This window comes from Phyllopteryx taeniolatus, chromosome 13 (genome assembly GCF_024500385.1).
Source record: "Phyllopteryx taeniolatus isolate TA_2022b chromosome 13, UOR_Ptae_1.2, whole genome shotgun sequence".
Classification (NCBI taxonomy): Eukaryota; Metazoa; Chordata; class Actinopteri; order Syngnathiformes; family Syngnathidae; genus Phyllopteryx; species Phyllopteryx taeniolatus.
In genome coordinates, this window is record NC_084514.1 from 3,192,225 (window position 1) to 3,217,071 (window position 24,847).

The 24,847-nt window shown below is 40.0% G+C and overlaps 1 protein-coding gene across 3 annotated transcripts; it reads left to right on the forward strand.

Annotated features, from left to right (window-relative positions):
• Nucleotides 1-623: 623 nt before the first annotated feature.
• Nucleotides 624-24,100, forward strand: grhl1 (grainyhead-like transcription factor 1). Of its 3 annotated transcripts, none has more exons than XM_061795037.1 (16): nt 624-786; nt 4,498-4,687; nt 6,909-6,982; nt 8,283-8,416; nt 8,495-8,727; nt 9,520-9,602; nt 10,759-10,912; nt 11,021-11,132; nt 11,247-11,341; nt 13,577-13,820; nt 13,920-14,047; nt 16,068-16,096; nt 16,328-16,413; nt 20,004-20,089; nt 20,286-20,350; nt 23,019-24,100. In XM_061795037.1, exons 1-16 carry the CDS (start codon nt 767-769, stop codon nt 23,131-23,133), a joined length of 1,848 nt encoding a protein of 615 aa, XP_061651021.1. In that variant the 5' UTR covers nt 624-766; the 3' UTR covers nt 23,134-24,100. The 3 variants fall into 3 exon arrangements, with proteins under 3 accessions (XP_061651021.1, XP_061651022.1, XP_061651023.1); XM_061795038.1 differs by having other exon boundaries at nt 626-786; nt 13,577-13,787; XM_061795039.1 differs by lacking the exon at nt 624-786 and adding an exon at nt 818-1,099.
• The last annotated feature ends 747 nt before the right edge of the window (nt 24,101-24,847 follow it).

Consider the following 24,847-nt stretch of genomic DNA (forward strand, 5'->3'; position numbering starts at 1 on the left):
GAGGGATGAAAATCTATTGAGAAACAAACAACAAAATCTAAAGCCACATTATAAATTAGCATTTTGTTTGGACTGTACTTTCACATTGGTAATGATTAATTTTCACAACAAATCAATTAACCTTAAATTGGACAGATGTATACAGTTTCCTGGCAGTTTTTTGAGTGTGACCTTATTTGACTTTTTTTTTTTTTTAACTTTTGATTTGGTATAACTAATTATTAAAACATGCTTTGTTTGTGCCAACTGTTGTACCGCACTTATGAAATAACTATTTAAAAGACTATTTAAGACCTTAAGGAACCTTTTTTTTTTTTTTTTAAAGCATTTTGCCCCTATAATGATATTCAATAATACATAATAGTGACCTTAAATATGATTGTAAGATTTTAAAACAGCAATGTCAAATCTCAGTTGATATTATTTTTACTGCATGCATGTTCCACTGTTATGACTCAGGTAGGGAGGCGCCTCAGCCAATCAGGGACGGGGACAGTGTAATTGACAGCGCAGCCCCGCCCCCCCGGTCACCTGTAATCCAATCCGTGGCGCCTTCACAGGTAAAACCGGCCTCGACTTCTCAGTCATACCCCCCCCCCCCAAAAAAAAGCGAGTCAAGCCGACAAAACCCGTTCTGCTCCGTCGGGGACACGTTGTTTGTTGCCGCTGCCCTCATCCAAACGTTCGCGGCGCCGTTTTTCTACGCTTAAAAGAAGACGGATCGGATTTTCAGTACCAACTAGAAAGTCCAGTTCGACCGAACGAGATGTCACAGGAGCATGACAAGTAAGTTGTCCTGGCCTCGCCATTCTCTCGCCCTCACAACAAACCTCCTTGCACTTTATAGCCACTCTTAATTACGACTTTTGTGAACTTTTTCCTTTTTTTTCTGTTTTTCTTTTTTTTTTTTTTTACCACCAAGTTTTCCTTCGTCCCGCGTTGGAGTTTAAACGTCCATTTTGGTCCCCCTTTGATCAGCTGCTTCTTATTTGACGCCCCCCCCCCCCCCCCCCACACACTTATTTTATAAATCGCCTATGAACGCACAGCGGCTTTAAAATGTCACTTTAGGATTATTGCTCTTCTCTTATTGTTAATGGTAAGTTTTCCGATACCTGCTTGGCATCTCCTGTCATGTGTTATAACTGTCATGTTGGAGCCTGTACAGGTGGATCAGCACCTGTCGTGAGAGCACAGGCGCCTGTTAGAATAATCACAATAAAGAAAAAAGAAGACTGTCCCGTCAGGGTGATGACTGTTTTTTTTTTTTTTTTTTTCCATTTTGGGTTGTTTGACTTTGCCCAGAGCGCTAAACAGTTGGGCCCTATTATGTGTTTAGTTCTAATGATGTTTGTTCAAGAATAAGCTGCAGCTAAGCGGGGTGATGTCACACCAAGAATCCTCATATCGCATGTGTAAAAAGCTTCACACTGCTCAATGCAAAAAACTAGCAGTGTTTTTTCCCTCAATGCCAAAAAGATGATAACTTCCTCATTTTAATTATTATTATTATTATTATTTTTTTTTGGGAGGGCAATGACAATGAGACTTTTTCTGAATGAAATTATACACCTGCTTGAGGCGTTGGCTCCACCACAACAATTCAAGCAAACATGAGGGGGGAATTGAGGTTTTAGTTGTTTTTTTTGTCAACTTTTTTTTTTGTTTTTTTGTTTTTTTTAACTTTTTAGTCTTGTAATGATTTAATCGATCATAAAAGTTATTTGTTTTCCTTGTGAATGACATTTTCCCAAGTGTTTTATTGCCCTTAATTAATGCTTCTTATCAGGTTGCGGTTCAATAAACCACAATTAGCTCTAGGATTACTAATGATCACTTTGCATGAACAATTGAGACGGAAATGGTGCATTTGTTGTAGATACTCAGCATAGAAACTGAGCCACATGAGTGTTAGATGGCTTACACCTGGGGGGGCTTTATCCTGTCAGGGGCCATTTCTGTTTTTAAAAAACGATCAAACACATTATTTATTATTAGCTATTATGAGTATTTTGGGGGGGGGGGTCTAAATGTTTTTGGACTGGACAGCATGGTGGTCTAGTGGTTATTATGTCTGCCTCACGGTGGAGAAGGCTTGGGTTTGAATCGGCTACATGTTTTCGCCGGCTTCGATCCCGCACTCCAATAAAATGCTTGTTAGGTCTCTTGAAAACTCATTGTTGTCACATGCCACATCTTAGATACAGTTTCCCTTAGACGACTGTTATTACGGAAACCTTAAACATTTATAATAGAATCATCATATTACATATACACAACAAATTGATGGACAGATAGTTTCTAAGTCACAAGTTAATAGAAAATAGTTTGTTCAACTATTGTTCCATTTATTTTAAGAAGTGGTTTGGTAACAAAAGTGATGGCTGTATAGCAACGTTATTAAAAGTGAAGAGAATTGCAATTTTAGTCCGTTTTAGGTGTGAATGTGCGTGCTAATGGTTGTTTGTCTAGATGTGCCCTGCGATTGACTCACAACCAATCCATGGTGTCGCTTAAATTCAGCTGGGATTGGCTTCAGCTCACCCACAACTCCAGTGAGGACAAGTGCGTGAGAAAATGGATGGATGAATGACTTGTTCCCTTCATTCTGTGTCAGTGGAATTTTTCAGAATAGCAACATGGATAATGGTGGAAAAATGTTAACTTTTTTAAGTTAGTGTGAAAGGGCCTGCTGTTCTGGTGCATGACAAGATGATGCTCGATGGGGTTGAAGTCAGGGTTTTCAAATACTTTCACACCAAATTCATTAGTCAGCTCGGATAGGCTTCACCTCAGCTGTGGCCTAATGAGGACAATTGCTATAGAACACGGAGACTGATAGATGTTTTTGGAATTTTTAAAACTCTTCCACAAATGTGTTTTTAAAATTGGATGGTAGGCCAGATCAAAAGGTCTTGCGGTAGGTAGTTTCCCCACCCCTGCTGCAAATGTTAAACGTAACGAGAACTCTGTTAATAACAATACCGGGGCCTCATCATTAAAGTTAACATAAGCAAATATACGCTGCGCAAACAGGCCTGAGCCAATAGTGAAAAGTCCAATATTTTCCTACATGTTGATGGGTGTTTTTTTTCTTCATCTCGATTCGGAGAACGTGACGTTCAGCGCTTAGAGGCTCACAGTGATGACACAACAAGCCAAAGGGGGTTCAAACTTGCACGCAATCCAAATATTCAGCAGTTGTGTTTACAAAGCAGCAGAAAGGCGGAGCAGGACAAAGAGGCAGTGGCACATTGAAACGTAGTTGTCACTTTTGAGAACAACATCATCTTCTAAAAACAAAAGTTGTTCAAACGCAAAAATGCGGCCGGATCGGATGCGTCACCTGCGGTTGCTGTTCGGGCCAATGAGGCATCGGCGCCCGAGTTGTCACACCGGACAAGCCTGTAGAGCATCTTTTCTCAAGGCGCATCGGCCGTTCCACGACTGAGATTTGTTGCACAATCACAGAAGAGCCTGAACAACTGGTCCTGCAGATAGAGAACTCTTTCTTTTCGTAGTGTGACTTTTTTGAGACAAGGACATGATTGAAAAGACATTTTATTTACATGCTTAATCCTCAAGAAGATGGAGGAGAAGGATGGGTTAAATCATGTGTTCATTATTCAGTTTCAACTAGTTTGGTGTCTAAAGAAGGTCATGACGTCAACGAGGTCAACAAGTGGAAACAGCACAAAGCTACACAGATGAAAAAAAACAAAAACAAAAATGAGGTCATCATCAGCTTTGCCGCAGGCAATTCTTAGGATACATTTATCACATTTACATGTCACATTTATTTATGACATTTCAATGGCTGTGTAAAGTTCCTTGAACTTGAAGGTTGCATCGTAGGCATTACGTGGTGTGAATACCGATCCGAATGTTTCAATGTGTGCGGATTTTGGTTTCAAAACGTGAACGGTTAACACTTCAAAATAAAATAAGATTTTAGTGAGTTAAAGAGAAGCTAAGATCTCTCCTGCAATAGTGGAAATCTGCATCTTTGTTTAAGTCAAAGGGGTTCAAGGTGGGGAAAAAGTTGCGGCTTATAGTAATTTTCCAACCACTGTGACGTTAGCGATCGTCAGCTGTGCTGTGGGAAATGATCCGATTCACTTGATTTATATGAAATGTTTTTATTTTCTACAAATAATGTGTCTTTGTTCATTTATAGCGACAGGCCGAATGCTCTTCCACTAGCTGGCAGAAGATACAGTTACCCTGCGTGTCCACCGGTGGCTATTCATGAATAATGGTTTTGTGTTCAACTAAACAGGCCCAGATTTCACACCGAGTAAATGAGAGACAAGATAACCATTATTTCAGTATACATACTTTTTATGACTTTTGTTTGGTGGTGAGCCATGAGATGATGATTCTAATGTAAAATATGTGCCTTATTGCCTTGGTTCAATAAATGTTGGCAAACACTGCTCTCATTGTTGCTAACCGATGCGACCGTTCTCACGAAGCGATGTCCTCTTTGCTTTGCAGCAAGTGTGCCGTCCTGGTCCTGCAGAACGACCCCAACTATGGCGGCCAGCGTCGCTCCTTCACCACAGAGGACGAAGCCTGGAAGTCGTTCCTGGAGAACCCCCTGACGGCGGCCACCAAGGCCATGATGAGCATCAATGGAGACGAGGACAGCGCCGCCGCTCTGGGCCTTCTCTATGACTACTATAAGGTATCCTTGGTGGGCCAATTGCGAAACTTTCCCGCATTTGTGCATCAGCTCAGTCACTGGGAAAAAAACATACAGTGCATCAGGATACTACAGTGTTCCCTTGGTATATAGTGGATTCAGTGGATTGCAGATTTCTTTTTTACATATTCATATTGCACATATCATGGGATTTTTAGTGTATGCTGTAATTTTTTGTGGTAAAATAAATGCTTCCTAAGCTAAAAAATAAAAAAATAAAAAAAGAAGACAAAAAAATAATTAAAACACATATAACATGAAATAAAATGTACATAGTGTACAGTACTACTGCAAATTACTGTATGTTTAAGAGTTTATAAGGTATTTAAGTCTTTATAACAGTATGGTAGAGGTTGATAGGAGTGTGAGGAAGATTAATAAGAGTCCGGGGAGGTTCATACAGCTTTAAAATATGCATAAATGAAAAAAAATATCTGGTCGCTACTTTGCGGTTTTCACCTACTGCGAGGGTGAGCCGGAACCTAACCCTCGATAACTTTTGCCATGACACAGCCTTATTCCAAAATAAATTGAATTCATTTTTTCCCCCCTCATAATTCTACACACAAGACCACATAAGGACGAGTTAAACTTTTTCCCTGAGACTTTTGCAAACATATTAAATATAAAGAATATGAAATCACATGTAGATAAGTACAATGGTACCTTGACTTTTGAATTTGAATTTGTTGCGTGACCAAGCTCGAAACTCAATTTACTTGCATGTCAAATCAATTTTCCCAATTGGAATTAATTGAAATGCCAATGATCTGTTCCAGCCCACCAAAAAACAGTACCATTTTTCAAAATGTTTTTGATGAGAAAAAAATCGCATTGTATTGTAAAATATAAAAACATAATAAAACGTGTAATTAAGCCGAAAGTTAAACACACTGTAGTACATCTGGTCCCTTTTAGTGATTGCCATAAGGACCCTGGACTCAATCGAGATGGCGAGTGTGAGCCTCTCTCCCGTTGTCTTGCGATTGTTTTCATTTTGTAATTGTGTGTTTAACTGGTTGTCCCATTCAATCAATGGCTGAAACTGCGCCGGCAACTGTCGCTCTCCTTATTTTTTTCACTTCATTTGAGCGGCAGTGTATTTGAAGCTCGCTTGTAAAGTAACTCGGGAAAACGTATATTTGGGGGCACATGTGGGTCAAGGTACCAATGTACTGTTCACTCTTTTTGTCATGAAGCTCAACATGCAAAAAAATAAACATGTGTAGGCTAAATTTGAAAGGAAAACAATTAATGTATTCAATTTTGGATTCAGGCTGTAACATAACAAATTGCGGAAAAAGTAAAGCGCTGTGCATAATAGGACAAATGCACCTGACAAACTAAAAAAAGATGTTTGTGAAACTTTGTCGAGTAAGCAGGCTGAGGAAAAATTCGATTTTGGTGAGAAATGGTAATATATTTGACCATTTGAGTCACACTTCAGAATCACCAGTGCACCATCCGTTATCCTTCATGTACCAGGAGGTAGTCCGGTAACTAACAAAAAGATAGACAAACAAACATTTATATGTTATATATATATATATATATATATATATATATATATATATCCCTAACTGAGTAGTGTTTATGGTCAATATAGCAAAGCAGCAATTCAAAATGTAGTAGTGGTCTACGGCTTTTGCACAGTCTAATAAATGACGGGCATTCGTTGTAAGAACAATGTCACATTTTGCATTCATAACAGCACATCTGATCACAACACAAACCCAAAAATTGCCCTTCTTGAATTTTGACAAATGCATGTTTTTTATCTCTCACAAAGTGTTAAAGACAGAAACACTTCAGGTTCCATCCACTTGCATTGGGATGCATGTAAAACAATCTCCAGTCATGCATTTCTAGTTGTTTACTAAAAACAAACCAGCAGGAAAGTCGTACACGATTGCTTCTAACGGAGTACGACGTACAGTAAGTAACGGTTCAGGCCGGCAACTTCCTTGGCTTCTGCTGCAGCTCGGGGGACGCAATCAAAGTGATCTTGTGCTCAGTCATATGTGCAGAGACAGTGGACGGGGATTAGGTCGTCAAACCTTCGCAGGTTTATCAGAAGCGGCATGTGTGGTGCAACATATGCGAGGTAGAGGGCGTATACTACGTCGCTTGTAACTGAAGACGTGAGCCCGTTGGGATGTGATGTGGTCAGATGCTCAGCGGCTGTGTTTACCCTCCCATACAGGTGCCCCGAGAAAAAAGAACAATAACCCAGGGCAAGCCAGATGCTTTGGTCTCTGATGTGGATCCCAACAAAAGGTAAGGCCTGACATATAACGGCAGTGGGCCACCGCGGAGGGACTGTTACATTCTCTCAGTGTCGTGTGCAGCATCTTCAGTTTTTCCACAGTGCCCTATATTTAAAGCAGTCATTCAAAAGTAAATGTAAAAGATTCTGAATTCTTGAATGATTTGACGAATGCTTTAAAAACTAATCGCGCAGGGTAAAAAGGGTTTGATGCATACAGTATACAGTGTCCTACACACAGCACAATCATATGAGATCCAATACACGAGTTATAATAATGCCCGGTTCAGGTTGAATTTCTTATCATTTGTTAATGTTTATTGTTGTGGATGTAGTTTGCAGTGAAGAATTAAGCAACAGCATACTGAAAGGTGTTTCTAATATTCTGGTGGAAACAACATATTTTTTGTTATGATCCATCAATCGACTATACTGCTTATCTTCATTTCGAGTAGCGGGTGTGCTGGACCCCATATGATACCACAGGGCACATATAGACAAACAACCATTCACACTCATACTCACACCTTTGAACAATTTTACCCTTTAGTGAACCAAACGAGCATGCAAAAATAATACTTGACTCACTGAACGTTAAATTTCCATCCCTGTTTTGCATGGGCAGAGACAGGGCGAAGATACAGGAGTGCAGAACGTTGAGCTCGGATGCAGAACGTTCAAATTCTCCCACCGCCAAAACATTTGAAAAAGTAGCATTATAAATTCCTGTTCAAATACCATTAAACAATAAAAACATTTAGGAATTTTGAGTCTTCATTTAATCTGACATGCATGTTTTTGGAATGTGGGAGGAAGCCAGAGTACCCGTCGAAAACCCACACGAGCACGGGGAGAACATGCAAACTCCAGACAGGATAGTAGTGGTAGTACTAGTATTTATATTTAGTGTTAGCAATGAATACATTTTACAAATTCAGTTTCATTTGATGATATTTACAGCTATCACAACTACATTGGCGGACAACTGCTTGAGGGGGAAAAAAAGGATCAAAACAGGATTAGGGTTTCAAGTGGTTTCTAGCCTGGGGTCGGGTTTGTAGTTGGGGTTTTAAATCACGGTTTCAAGCCACTGTTAGAGTTTGAAGTCCGGGTGTGGTTTGTGTGTGCGTGTTGACCTGGTGGACAACCTAAAAGTGGTGGGGAGCCCCTTACTTCCTAATCCTCCATCCCTTTCTTCCCTACGTCCTTCTTTCTTTCCTTGCTTCCTCTCTTCGACAACTAAGGTATTTATTTAAAAAGTGTATAACCACTTTTGGCTCAGCCTGTATAAAATGTATTTTTTTTCTGCAGGCACCAGCTTCAGACAGCACATGGCATCCCTCCTCTTCCAGAGACCAGCATGGACAACAGGATCCAAGTCCTCAAGGGGCCCTTCAACATTCTCCAGCTGGCCCAGGACAAGAGGAACCAGTTCCCATCCCCAGGTAGACGTTCAAATGCCTTAAAAACGTCCTCTTCTTCCACTATCGTCGTCTCGCTGACGTGTGGCGTCTTTCGTCCAGACACGACGGTCACCGTGTCCATCGCCGCCCTGCAGAACTACCCGCACGTCAAGACAGAGGATCCCATCCACAGTTTGACCGTGGCCAACAGCTGCGCCGAAACCGACGGCCACGTGGGCGTCTTCGACCGCCCGCAGCTGGCCCACAACTCGGTCCAGTTCAGCCCCAGCACGCAGTCCCGTACGCCCCCGGACTCCACCTTCTCGGAGAGTTTCAAGGACAGTTCCCAGGAGGTGAGTGGCATCCCGTTATTGCGTTCTTTGAAAATCCTTTCCTCCTCTTCTTCTCCACTCTCAGGTCTGGCTCATCAAACAAAAGCACATTCACCCGATCCCATGGAGCCCGCGCTGGGCTCGGCCTCCTTCGGTTTTATTTGAACACGCCAAAATAGCAGCCAGTGTGTTATTATCCCATTGTCTCAGCAACACAAAGTGCTGTGCTGTGCTGTTCTGCCAACAATAGCCAAGGGTTCTTACTCTGTCCTCTTTATAAGCTGGAGGGGGTTTACCGCAGAAAAGAAAAGAGTAACCCAACAAAACCCTGTAGAAGGAGGTTAGCCTCGGAGAAAAAACAAATCAAATGATTGATTGTGAACAAAATTTGCGAAAGGTGTGACAAAAGAAGAACACCTCCCAGAGGAGCACAACAATGCAACTTAGATTCTAAATAAGGAAAAAGTGTTTTTCATTTTCATCACAATAAATTCATATATCTAGCAAAACTATTTCAGTAGTCCAATCACAAAGGGAAACTGATATTTAAACACAGAGTGAAGTATTTTATGATTTTGTTTTGCTTTTAATATCATTTTGATTAAATTTGAAAGCCCAAATTCAACCTGTAGAGAAAATGCAAAAATCAAGTTGACAGGAAGTGGTGGTATATCCATACTATTAAAATAATGGACAGTCAACATCTGGGTTGATGAGCAGGGTTTATTTTCTCATTTGGAGTTTTTCTGACGCCTCTGAAGTCTACCAGTAGCAAGCGGATTTGCAAATATTTTTTGGGGGGTCTATTTGCAGGTGTTTTCTTTCCCGGGTGAACTCCAGTTACGTATGGGCTCCATGACGTCTGAGGACTACACTCAGTTTGACACCGTGCCGGGGTAAGTCGTGCCGCTGCGCAACCTGCCGCCCGCCACCTTTCAACTTCGACACCACCCTGCAAAATGGTCTCTTTCTTTGGCGCTCTCAAGGGAGACACCAGACTCCCCCGTTGTGGGAACACGACACAACTGTTATGCGCGCCCGCACGTGCACGCACACACACACGCACACACAGATTTTTTTTAGGCCATGACTTGTGTGTATGCACTTTTTCATCTTAATCCAGATGCGTATGGAATAGATAGATACCTTCTCTAACACTGACAAATCCTAATTTGGACCAGCACCAAATTATCTACCTTGTTAGATATCCAGCACAGCATACTGTATTTCTAAATTTTGTTATTAAAAGTTGCTGGGAAAAAAAATTTAAAATAAAAAAATACACACCCACACTTTAAATATTTTCTGCCCTAACTGAAACGAACAATTGCAATTACTGGTATGAGGAAATTTCCTTGTTGCCGATAATAAAACCAGTACGGCCTACAGCCGCTTGAGGTCCTATTTGCATTGTATATGGGGATTGCTATGATATGCCATGATGTATTGTGCCTTTTTTCAAAATCAAATCACTTGGAAGCCATTTATTTTTAAAGGTTATGTTGTTAGAGAAAATTGAAATGACACAAAACCGTTTTGGGATCATAGTTTGTGTTAGATTTGCGGTTTAAACTATTAACATAGGACATTGGTTTTCAAACTTTAGTAACACCTAAAAAAAACAACTTTGCTCTCCAAGCACCAGTATTATAACCAACATGAAAATACACAAGCGTAGTAGGACTAAGTGTTCATCAAAACAAGACAGAGGTTTTATTCCTGAAAAGTATATTCAATATGTTTGTAAGCCACAGTAACATTATGCACACTTTGAACAATAACACTGTGTTTAAATATAGGACAATAAAAATGTTGTACTGGAAAATAGATTCAATTCAAACAGTAAAAATAAATAAAAAATGTACTGAAATGTTTAAAAACAAATACTGCAGTTCTTAAAGATGAAATGCAAATGGATTGAAGTTTCAATATAACTGAATTGCACACGGGCAGTGATTCTTTCACGTACCACTAAAGGGAGCCCACGTACCCCTCACTGCTATAGAAAATGGGTGGCGGGATCACATATCTCCTTTGATGTCTCTATCGTAGGAATAATTTCGAGTACACCCTTGAAGCCTCCAAGTCTCTGCGTCAGAAGACAGGCGACGGGACCATGACGTATCTGAACAAGGGTCAGTTTTACCCAATCACCCTACATGAGATTGACAACAAAGGCCTGGAGCAACCCATCACCAAAGTCAGGGTGAGAACTTTGTACTTCTCTCATCATCTCACAAAGACACACAAGGCGGATGGATATAGGCTGTAGTTGAGGATATACTCGACTTGAAAACTGCTTATGCTATCACAGAGCGTGGTGATGGTCGTGTTCGGAGAGGAGAAGTGCAGAGACGACCAGCTGAAACACTGGAAGTACTGGCACTCGAGACAACACACTGCCAAGCAGAGGTGTCTCGACATCGGTACATTTCCTTTTCAATCACGCTCTCCATTCATAATAACTTCAGATCTACTCATCTCATGAGATCCCATGCAAGAGCGGTCTCAAACATTCAAAAATGTTCCTGCTGTCACAGCCGACTACAAGGAGAGCTTCAACACAATTGGCAACATCGAGGAGATTTCCTACAACGCCATTTCCTTCACCTGGGACACAAACGAAGAGGCCAAAGTAAGACGACAAAATATACATACATATGCATGCACTGTAGCTTGTGCTGTAGTCCTGTTCCATGGATGGATGGATGGATGGATGGATGGATGGATGGATAGATAGATAGATAGATAGATAGATAGATAGATAGATAGATAGATAGATAGATAGATAGATAGATAGATAGATAGATAGGAGCAACCCAAAAAAGAAATAAAAACAAACATATCATACTAACAATCCTATATAATGACTTTGATGAATTATACGACACCCAATTTGTATTGTGCATGAAAAAAAAAAAACTGTTAATATGCATTGCATGTATACATGATTTTTAAATGATTTAAAATGAAAACGAAAAGGCAGAAAATATGGAAAAGGAAAATAAGGAAAAAGAAAAAAACAATTTCATAGATGCATGCATGGTTGATAGGGAAATAATACAAGTAAAAAGTATTTGAAGAATTGAATGAGTATGAACAAAAATGCAAAAAAATATATATTTGTAAAATATGTAATGCTGCATGCATGAATGAAAGGGGGAAATTAGAACAATGACAAAAATGATTCAAACAATGAAATAAGGAGCAGAAGGACAATCATTTTTTAAAACAAAAATATGATATTGAAAAAAACACGTCCTTTGTCAAAAGGAAAAGAAAAAAAAAGAAAACAAAGAAAATGAAAAACAGACAAAAGAATAAAAGGACAACCAAAAATAAAAAAACTAAGTCAAATGGAAATGATGTCACAGATGCGTGGGTGAAAAAATATGAAGAAAAAAATATATGATGAAAAGATTTAAGGAAAAGGGACAAGGGACACTAAACAGCTAAGACAAAATGGGGTGTGGGGTGATACAAGTGTAGATAAGGGGGAAAAAACAGTGACTCACATATGAATTGAATTCAAATTTAAACTTCAAATGATGATACGAGTGCTGCACTACACCAAAAAAGTGTGTCTCTGCCTGTCCCACTTTAGCAATAATAATAATAAAACATATCAGCAGCAAAAACATATCAGGCAAAGAACGAGGAAACTCAAAAAGTGGAGGATCCATTTTCAATGGAGAGGATGAAAGTGAAGACTCTTTTTACTCGTTTGCTCACCCTCGCGTTGTTTTGCTGATGAACGATATAATTGGGCGTCTGAAGAGCCTGGCGGCCCACCCGTCACTGCGCAATCACTCACACCCACACCCACACACACTCAGACCAGGATGTGACTCTAACCGTCTCATGACTGCAGACCTGTGCCCATAGGATGTTCATCCTTGTGTGTGCATTTGTGGTTTTTGTCAGCAGATTGTTTGAGGAAGATGATGCTCGCATGTCATGGTTTGCCCTGCAGTATAATTGCACGAGGGCACCCCCCCCCCTTTGTTGGTACATTTTTAGCTTGCCAAATGTTTACCTGGCACTTAGCTATGTCCCAAAAAGTATTTGTAACTTTAAATATACGTGTTTTTAATTTCACAACTAGTCAACAATTTTCAACAATTGGTCTCCAAATGATCTCTTATGATACTCACCTTGATTATCTGTTAAAAGTGGCAGTAGTGCTAAATAGCCCTCCTTCGAGGTTGAATCATCCTAATTTGGATTAGATTGTACACGAAAAATTGACAAAATGAAATAAGGGAAAAAGACAACACAAAATACAAAATAAAGAAAGACAACATGGAAAGAGGTGAAAAGGGGCGAAAATGTAAAAAGAAAACAATTATAGAATTAAAGAGTGAAAATGGACAACAACAAAAGGCAAAGAAAAAAAGAAAATGTTGTACATGTAATAATGATAGGGAGAATTTATAAAAGGCAAATAATGTCAACAATTAAATGAGGATCTGCTAACTTGATTTGACCACTAGAGGGAGGCACAGATCACTGAACATTTGATCAGGACCTCGCTGCCTTCATTTAGTCGTGATCCTGCTGCTGTCATGAGCATGTCTATAAATAAGAGGCACTTATATAATCTTAACATGTAATTATTTCTATTTATTTGGATTGTTGGTATTTTCTGTACTTTTTATTTGCGTTATCCCTAAGTCCATTTTCTCTTCAACTTATCCTCATTTGAATCAGGGCGACATTGGACGAGAGAAGGGTACACCCTGGATTGGTCATCAGTCAATTTTAGGGCACATATACACATGGATGTCTATATATGGATATGATGGATTGTCTGTGAATGCAGCATTTTCTCTCTGATCAGCTCATGATCCCATCAATCTCACTTCCTCAGATCTTCATCTCGGTCAACTGCCTGAGCACGGACTTCTCCTCTCAGAAGGGCGTCAAGGGCCTCCCTCTCAACCTGCAGATCGACACGTACAGCTACAACAACCGCAGCAACAAGCCCATCCACCGGGCCTACTGCCAGATCAAGGTGTTCTGCGACAAGGGGGCCGAGAGGAAGATCAGAGACGAGGAGAGGAAGCAGTCCCGCAGGAAAGGCAAGGTGGCCGACCACAACCCGGGCCTGTCCTGTGAGTGGCAACGCCTGGGAACTTTACGAGACAATCGTGCGGCATGTTGCCGCCGCAAACGACATTAACCCGCTCCCAATTTTATGGCCGTGTTTACAGTCGTAGACGTCAAAGTGCCAATCCTGCAGAAACGTAACGACGTGACCATCTTCAAGATGATGAACGATCTTGAGACCCAGCCTGTGCTTTTCATACCTGACATTCACTTCTCCACCTTCCAGCGTCATGTGAGTTGGCACACACGCGCACACACACGCACGAACACACACACTTTCATGCCCCATGGAGAGTCACACATCCACCCACTCATGGGTCATGGCGACCTGCTCATTTGTTGGCAGGAACACAGAGTTCTTCTATCTCGTTACCGATGGCCAGTGGTGGGAAGTAGTGAAGTATAACTACAACCCCAATTCCAATGAAGTTGGGACGTTGTGTTAAACGTAAATAAAAACAGATTACTGTGATTTGCAAATCATGTTCGACCTATATTTAATTGAATATACTACAAAGACCAGATATTTAATGTTCAAACTGATAAACCTTATTGTTCTGTTTTATTGTTTTGTATATAAACATATATGAACATTACCGCAAGCTCTTCTTAAAGAATGGATAGGTCAAAACAACCTCTTTGGATCCCCCAGTGATGATACCACACATGGTTTTTCCTCTTTTTGTTCTTTTTATGCAACACAATACATTGCTGCAATCATTGTTGTTTTTGTCACCGTGGTAACGGTTGTATCCAGTCGCGGTTACATATTCTCCGCTCGCGCTTCCCCCAACAGTGTTTGATTTGACAAGATGTAGCGAAATGATCGTAAAAGAATGGATACGGTGATATCGTAATATATGTCGTCTCGTGTTGCCGGTGTCTGACCAAGACAAAGCAATATTTGATTTGCCTTTAATTTGTCTTGTAGTCGTCTGATCCAGGCATAAGTGGGGAAAGATGGCCGTCGTGCAACTTAAATGCATAAGAGGGCACTTAAGTTTCAGATTTTGATCAGTGTTGGCATGCAGCAGCCACCGGCTTCTGGGATGAAACGTGTTCAGTGTGGACTCTGACCAGGTTGACCACGTCATATCACATGCAAGTGTGTATATGTGCACATCAATATTTGATACAGAAGATAGTAAGCAAACCCTTGTATGTCAAAAAATAGAAGACTGTGAATAATCATTTTAAAGATTCTCGAATGCGTATAATTCGATTAAAAAGAGACAAACTATAGTGTGTGCATTTTAAATATTTATACAACATACCCAAATATACGAACACATATATGCGCTATCAAACAAAAAAAGTCCATTATTATATATTACGAATAACTGTGGGTTTAAATGTTTGATGGATTTTTATCACAGTTCCTCTGAGCTTTTACTCCCCTTGCTATGTTTTTCATTCTTTATATATACACATATATTTGCATTGGGATGTGGGTGGAAACCGGAGTACATAATATACAGTGGTACCTTGAGGTACCAGTTTAATTTGTACCGTGGCCACACCGCTGTATAAGATCACCCTTTCTTGCAGAAGTGCTTTCGAATCTGTCAGATCGCGTGGTCATTGCTTGTGCTCTGCCCCCTTGTGGCCACCCCATGCATTTTTAAATTGGATTTAGAGGTAGGCTTTCGTAAAATGTTCATGTGGTAACAGGGAAAATGCCTCCCAATCCCCTGTAGTGGTAAATGTGTGCATAAACTTTGAGTGTGTCCTCCTGGTTAAACAATCTGCATGTTTGTGCCATAACCCCCCTCCCACTGCGAACCCACGGCGAACGTTTACTTTGGTTATTTTTGGGTGCTGCTGCTGACTTTGAACCTGACTATCACTTTCTGATAAACTCTTGAGCTTTCTGCGTTTCTTGTGCCCAGAATCGCATTCTAATAACAGCAACACCTGCAATCAATACAGTATAGGGAAAGAAACCCTTTGCGTGAATACTGTATTTGTTATATGAAACATTTGTTGGCCCCGCTGCCCCCCCATGTTCCCGGTCGTGGCTTCCCTCTGACGTTTGGACCCGTGTAAACTCTCTAACTGGGTCAACTCTCTGAACTTGACGGCTGTCTCTGAACCGACCGGCCCTGGCACGTTGCGCTTTCCCAGCATTCACCGGTCACTCTGAAACCTCAATGTCAGCATTGGGCCGATATTATAAATGCAGAACACATAGACGCATATTCCCCCTGTTCTGTCTTTTGGTGTTAATGTTCGTCTGTCTGTGCGTCTCGCAGGCTTTCGTGGCAGAAGATGGAGAAGACAGGTGAGCCCCAATTTCACACTCGCTCTGTTCACATTTGGTTTTACTATTGCAACCGTGGCGACCTTTTGGCACCTTCCCAGTAAAAAGGCACTGAGGGAAATATGTTGTTTCTAGGAAAGGCTTGAAAGCGTTGCATGGCCACATGTTTGTTCTCCAGTGTCCTTTACTGCCTGTTAACTGACTGTTAAGGCCTCGTAAGCGCTGATTTATGTGCCCGTGTGTCCCACGCAGCTCCGGCATGAAGAGGTTGCCCTTCAACGATGACGAGTTCGGGTCGCCACCCAATAAGATGGCCAGGGGAGAGGAACCCAAGAAAGGTATGTATGCATGCATGCATGCATGTGTATTTATACCCGATATGTTTGTGTCTGTACGGTGTAGTGCTAGTTAGAGCGACAAGGGAGGGGTCTTGCCGTTGGAAAAACGTGTGAATGCTGGTACACGTGCATGTCAGCTTGCTCTGGTAGCCTCCTCTCAATTTCAACCATACACACACACACACACACACACACACACAGACACACAGAGACACACCTACACACACACTGAGACCTTCACTCATTGCCTTCTAACAAAATACCAACGCACACAGACACCCACAAACAAACCTGTGCCCTTTACCCTAGATCAGTGCTAGGCAAAGTATGGCCCGCTGGCTACATGCGGCCCTCTCCATTCTTTAATCTGGCCCACCGAGCATTTACATTGTCAAGAGTCCCGTAATATTTGTTGCATTAACTTAGCTGTTTTTCTGTGGGTTTGTTAAGATGTATTTGAGGGGTTCAAAAGCAAAAACATACTCCATTTATTGTGAATTCAGTAAAATCAGTTTGTCTAAATACTGGTTTAAAGGTTAAAGCTAATAATTAGGGCTGCAACTAATGATTATTTTAATAATCGATTAATCTGTCGATGATTTTTTTGATTAATCGTTGAATCAGATAAAATATTTTTCTATTTCCATAATATATTCAAAAGCAGGACATTATTTCAAATTGACAGTGCAGAAAATGCAAAAACATGAATTGATTATGATTCAGTTACAGGTTTGCTCCATAACATGTTAGGAAATAGGAAAAAATGTTGATCATTATTTTCCAAACTAAAAGAAGATGTTTGCAAATGTCTTATTTTGATTCAACAAAAGGATCATCAGTCAGCTTTCATGGAGGACTACAGAATATTCTGAGAATAGTCTGAGAATATTTACTGTTGAGAGGGTGAAAATTGGAGGATTTGGACAATCTAAGTTAAGCAAGGACTCCAAATGATTATCAAAATAGTTGTTGATGAATTTGATAATCGATTAGTTGTCATTGAATCAATTAGAAAATGTTGCACCTATCCCATTCATTTTTATTTGGTGTATTCTAAGTTAATATAAGCAATTAAGAGGCTAATTTGGAAAAATCTAACTTTTATTTTATTTTCTTATATTCAAAGGCAGTGTTAATGTCATAGTGTCCTTGGTTTTTTTATGCACACATATACCTACTACACTACTGTATTTTAATGTTAACCAGGTATTTTTTGCAGTTGTACTTGGTTTGTGAGAACCACTTACCTAGGAGGTGCGAGAACATATAATATTTTTCTGGGAGTGAATCATGTCATAAGAATTATAATGGAAATGCTTCAGTACAAACAAAAGTGTTTCCCATCATGAGGCTCCAAGAAAAAAAGGGTGAACGGGTCACAAGATACTTTGTTTACCCCACATAATTTATTTTTAACTTTTTCCTTATCTTATCAGGCCATTGTACAACATTTCCACACAAAATCCAATAGATGCAACTAAATACTATTTTATTTACAATGAAGCTCCTTTAGGAGTAATATGGCCTCAAATGTCTTTTAATTATTAATGACTTAAAAGCAATTGAGGATTATTTAAAAAAAAAAAAAAAAAAAAAAACTTCCACCTGAACTGTTTTGTGTTTGACAGCTTGCAGCGGTTCGACCGGTCCGCCCGCTACAGGCAATGATGTTGTTGTCTAACAGAGTTGTCAATCATTTGCAGCGCTGCCTCTTAAAATGACGCCAAACACATTTTTACGTAGCGACTCAAGACTACTCATGAGTGAAACCAAACAAATGCTCATTAGCCTACCTCCCCACACCACCACCAGGAATGACTCATCCAAGTGCAGCCTCATTGTGTCTTTAAATAGAACCTGCTGACGGAAAAGGTGCTGTGTTTACATGCCCCCCCCAAAAAGTTTCTGATCACACAAATGTAAGAAATTGGATTTAGAGAAGACGGCGACTCTGCTCTTATGTGTCTTTGTGTGTTTGCAGTCATGTATAATGATTACGGTGTGTGTGCAGGTGCCCTGTCTGGGCCCTGAGCCACTTTATATTTTTTTATTTTTTTATTTTTTACTTTGGAATAATGCCCCTGCAGTCTGGAGTCAGTTAAAAAAAAGTGAAGGTATTTTGCAGCACCATGTGACTTTGAGATGTCTGTGTCAGATGTATCTTTTTTTTGTGTGTGTGTCATTATGTTGCCATAAGTGACATGTTGACATGTTATTACAGATCTGGAAAGTCCTCAAGGGTTTTAATATGAGGTATGAGTACAGGTGGTGTAACAATTTATACTGTGCGATGGAGAATTTTGACATCCATCCATTTTCTATACCACTTAGCCTTTCTCAAAAAACTAAAACAAAACAAACAAACAAACGTTTTTGGTTTATTACATCATCATATAGGTCGGAACGTTCTCATTAAAGGCTTTCATATGAACCCATGTGGTTAGAAATGTTTTTTGTAAACCTTACCAGTTACCAGTCTGTATACTAGTTGAAAGAAGTTATTTTTGCCTAATTGTCTTGTCATATATAGCAAATTGACATAAATAATTACACCTGGTTAAGTGCTTTAATATGAGGTAGTGCTAATTTAAGATATGAAGTTGTTTTTGCCTAATTGTCCTGTCATATACAGCATTGAGATGAATAACGGCAGATTTGGAAAGCTATGGTCAGGTTGGTGCTCAAATATGAGGTACAAGCCAATTAGTTTTTTCACAATTTATGAAATTGAGAATTTTGATATTTTTGGTCCATTATGGCATCACATAAATGTATATTGACAGAATAACGGCAGATCTTGAAAGCACTCATTGAGCGTTTCAATATGAGGTATGAGTTGATGCGGTTTGATAGAAACGTATTTTTGACCTTGTTATTAGTCTGGGTACTTTTTTAAAATGTTTTTGCTAAATTGTCATATTGATACAAATAATTACATATGTGGAAAGCACTAGCTTTTATCTAAATGTATGACTCAATCGTGAATAAAAGTGTTTTTTTTGTGTCTGATTTACTGTACATTTGGCTTTTCTGGGCACTTTTTCCCTAAGGTCTGTTACATCATCATATAATGACATTGATAGACTATTTACAGATCTTGAAAGCCCTCGTTCGGGGCTTTCATGTTACGTATGAGTCAATGTGGGTTTTTTCCCGTAATAGATTCTTGACCTTGTTACTAGTGCTGTTTTTTATTTAAAAAAAAATGTTTTTTTTGCCTTTACTCTTGATTGTACTTTCTTTAAAACCTTTTTTCGCCCAAAAAAAAAAAAAAAAAACGTTTTTGGCCATATAATCGCAGTATTTCAGATATCGTTACAGCTCTAGAAAGCTCTGGATATCATGTGTTTTTGTGTTGATTTTTGAATTTAGTGTTTTTCTCAGACACAAAACAGGTTTTGGTTGTATTATGTCATCCTCCAAGTATATATTGTCATAATAATCATGCATCTGGAATCTATGTTTTTTTTATTTTTGTTTTGATTTTTTTGCAATTAGATAGTTTACTGTGTTACTATTGACCTGTCAGTATTAATCAACACCCATAACTAATGGACCTCTGTGTGTGTGTGTGTGTGTGCCCACCACAGTCCTGCTGTACGTACGCAAGGAGACAGAGGAGGTGTTCGACGCTGTCATGTTGAAGAATCCCACACTAAAAGGCCTAATGCATGCTGTAAGTATTTCAATTTAAGAAAAAAACTTGCACCCATGAACTCGGGGACCTTTCTGTTTAATCAGTGGTCGACTGAGACGTCTCTGTCTGCACCTCCGGGACTACGTAGCAGCTAAATGAGCTGTGACGGAACGCCCACCTGGTCCACTCGGGTGGGAAGCATTTAAGGAAATATGACACGGTTTTGTGTTTTCAGATTTCAGAGAAATACGACTTGCCGTTGGACAAGGTTGGAAAAGTCTATAAGAAGTGCAAGAAAGGGTACGTATGAGTCACTCTCAGCAAACCTGACTTACAGGTACTTTTTGTTTGTCATCTCTCCCAACATCAACATCAAAAGGTCATGTCTCTCACGTCACAAATCGGACATGGCCTCCTCAAGTTGGAGGTTTCACTTTCCGACTGCAACTGAAGCAGAGAGCTTGTTCAGCTGTCATACAATAAATGTCAGATCTGGGCCCATTGTGTATCAAAACCTTTACAAAGTTAAAAGGCTTAGTTTTGATTGACACTGTCAGAGACGTTTTCATTTAAATATTTGTAATGCACAGAACACAAATCACAATTTTACTCGGATCCCATTTTGTGTGTTTGTAACAACATAAAAGTCGATCGAACCATGGGCCATTTGCTTCGATTTCGATGTCCTTTCTCCTCACAGAGTCAAGGATTTGTTGAATTTCATTTGCGTTGAACTTGTTATTGGAATGTTTTTTATGGTGTACAGTGGAACCTCAGTACACGAAGGACCCTGTTCACAAACCAATCTGTTTCTAAAAAGATTGGTTTGTGAACATTCACAGCATCTGATCGGTGTGTAACGTAGTTCACGTATTCTTGCTATTAAATTAGCTCTCAGTAAGCGGCACGGTGGATGACTGGTTAGAGCGTCAGCCTCACAGTTCTGAGGACCCGGGTTCAATCCCCGGCCCCGCCTGTGTGGAGTTTGCCTGTTCTCCCCGTGCCTGCGTGGGTTTTCTCCGGGCACTCCGGTTTCCTCCCACATCCCAAAAACATGCATGAATTGGAGACTCTAAATTGCCCATAGGTGTGAATGTGCGTGCGTTTGTTTGTATGTGCCCTGCGATTGGCTGGCAACCAGTTCAGGGTGTACCCCGCCTCCTGCCCGATGATAGCTGGGATAGGCTCCAGCATGCCCGCGACCCGCGTGAGGAGAAGCGGCTCAGAAAATGGATGGATGGATGGATAGCTCTCAGTATGGCTCCCAAAAAGTGGAAAGTGCAATTAGGAAGCCTTTCTTTATTTTTTTTGTCCTCTTCGGCTGTTATGTCAGGCATCTTTATCCCTTTTATACCGGAACAGTTTTTTTATTTGTTATCTGACGGATTTTTATTGAAAATTTCAGTCGGAAAGAACAAAGTTTTTGTGTTTATGTTTCTGATCTTGCTGCACAATTTGGTTTAGCAAAATCTACGTTCTGTACTATTCTTAGGAACAAAGAGGCGATAAAAGCAGCTGACGTGGCTAAAGTGACACAAAGTCTTAACAGAGCAGAGGCCTCAAATTATAGAAGAGGTAGGAAATGTATTGTTAGTGTAGTTTAAGGTAAAAGAGCTTGCTGGTGATAGTGTTAATGAATATGTAAAAAGTCTCATTATCATGTGTTTATTGTAATACATATACAGTACAGCAAGACCTCAATTTATGTCAGTACCAACGTATGAGGTTTTAAGGTTACGGATGGTGCACATTGAGTTAGCTTGCGCAGAGGCCTAAGAATATGTCATCATGAGCCTCAGGAAGGCACGCTCATTTACCACCGTATTAAGTTTTTCATTTGATCGTTTTATATTTATGGTCCGGTATTGCTGGAATTGCAACCTATATTACATACAAATACAGGCTGTCCCAAAAGTCACTATATACTGCTCCAACGCGTAGTACAATTTGAAAAGATTGTTGCACATCATGATCTTCCGCTTGAAGCCTTTGACCACCCTAAAGTCAGTACGGGTAAAGCTTTATCACTCACTGACGCATCCGCTAAATCGAGCTTTTGTTGATGCCGAGTTCTAGTGGAGCACTTCGGATAGACTTTCCCTGGCTTTGTGTGAATGCCTATTCCAAAAGTTCTGTGTTTTCATCTGTGGTGGTAGTGGCAGGCCTTCTGATGCGTGGTTTGTCAAGAACAGATCCCATTTCAAGAAACTTGCCATGGACAAAGTGTGTCGTGACTTTTGGGACACCCTGAATTCACTGTAATTTGGACTTTACCACTGCATGAGTGTAAGTTAGTGATAGACTATGGCGCATTCAGAATGGCGTACAAATTCGAGTTATGTCACCGAATAGAATGCTACCTGTACACAATGTCTGTTGGCTTACATACGTTGTGGTCTTCCATATATTTGGATTCACTTGTATCATAGCACTTCATAGCGGTCAAGGATACCATGGAAATACACCACCACCCTTGAGGCAACTTTACACCTGAATATTGTTCAAATATTCACTTGATCCCACAATGATGTAATGAAGAAAAATACTCAGTTTATGCTATCGATGTAGCTAACTTCCTATAGCTGAATGTTCTGAACTCCTGTTTCAATTCCAGTGTTGTATTGAGCATAATAATGTTGCACCATAACATGGATGTAGCTCATCTTCCCATAGCTGAAGTCAGGTTGTACTTCTTTAGACAGCAATCTAGTTCAATCTAGAGCGAATCAACAGCGCCTCGCAGCCAAGTAGTGCACACCATTTTTCAACAACCCATTGCACACTGAATTCCGTACATATACAGTATCATAAACAATTGGAGGATGGGATCCATTGTGGTCATTTTATTTGAAAAACAATGCAACAATATCAACCCTTTGTGCATCTATTTGGCTACGTGGCATGTTTGGTCTATAATGAGTTGTAATGATGTGACAAGTAACAACAATCCTGGCCCTGTTTTTTTCAGGATTCTAGTGCACATGGATGACAACATCATCAAGCACTACTCCAATGAAGACACCTTCCAGATCTCCATGGAGGAGATGGGCGGCATGTACACGCTCACGCTCACTGAAATCTGATTGGACGCAGCAGGAGGAGGTGGAGGAGGAACGGTTTACACTATGCAGTGATGATGGACTTGTATCATATTACAAGGCAAAACGAAACGAAGAAGTGGTATTTAAAAAGCCATATAGCTCTTAATGTGCCACATTGTTGATTGATGTCAAGGAATGTCAGGAGCGTTCTTCCTTGTCTCCTGTTTGTGTTTTGTACAAAGCTTCTGTGGTGCTGCTATACCTCATTCTCCTATTGTAAAAAGCAGCAGTGTTCCTCATTATCCTGGCATATTGTGAGGAGAAACAGCTCATCTTAATCAAGCCATAGCACTGATGATTACAACCGGTTCTGATGAATAGTTACTGTATAGCTCGCAAAATGAGCACAAGTTTCGAGAATGAATGTTCAGCGTATTAATGAAATAAAATAAAAACAGTATTTAGCATGTAACAATCACCATTGTAAAATTAGGGTCCACATCGTTACGTTGTAAGACACTCGTTGTTTGAGAGTGAAATGGCTTAAATGTTTGACCAATTGAAATGATAGCCTCTTAGTATTATTAAATAGAAGGCTAAAATGCATCTTCCCTTTAAAATGATAAAAAGCAACAACAATTAATTAATTGGTCCTAACGCTGTTGTGGAAGTGCAATATGACATTTGGTTTCAGGAAAAAAACGTGTTATAACAGCATGAAAATATTGTACATATCCTTTCAAAAAAATCCTTATATCTTATAATCCTCTTAATATTGCAGTACTTACTTGTGTATATATTTATTAAGAGAATGGTTGTGGGTTTTTGCTTTATATATATTCAGATGTCCATTACGCCTAATAATATAATGTTTTTATATGGATTTATTATAACATAAAGCGTCAAGGGACAAGAGGCTCATTTTTGGAGGCTCTGCTTGTTTTTTGGTTTTTGTTTTGTTTTTGTAAAGATTTGATTGCACAAAGTGCTCAATAAAAACTTGCTTGTGCTCCTGTCGTCCTCTATTCAAATCATATGATGGCTGCGTATGCATTGCAGCGAGTGTTCAAATGTGCATGAGCAGATGTCGGCACGGGCATAGGCTCAACACAGTGGGGACACAGGAAACATGGACGGGTGCTGACGCCACCTGGATGCCATTTCCTGCGCTGACCCTTTCAATATTCCTTTTAAGAGCTCTCTCAAACTGTGCAGTACATTGATGGAAGTACAAATGACAATTCCCTCTAATATGCCAATGAAAGAAATCAAGTAAGGTCTAATACATCACACATACGTATAGCACCTACCTCCCTTGAGTCTCTGAATAAAGCAGCACCCCTCACTGACGCGATTCACAAACATGGCCATTCATAATTCATAACTGTCAAAACTGTGTAGTTATAGTCACAGAGAACACCATCCAGCTTCAACAAAATAGCAGCGCTAGCAATACTAAGCTAGCATTAACACTGCAAACAGACTGACGTTAGCCACGGCAGCTATGTTGGTAGCATGAATTATTCGTAATAGTCTTATTATAACAATGTTATCTGTTTAAGGTTTTATTTTAAGGATTGTCCAATACATTAAAAATCAAAAAGAGCTGATAAACATACCTGCTGAGCAGAAATGTAGCTAATTCCCGGTTGCTTCTTGAATCCTCTCCGCTGTGTACCCAGTTGTTAGCAAATTTAGGGTTGGGTATTTTTTATTTTCCAGAGGTGTATATCTTAAAATAGTTTTAGCAAACCCC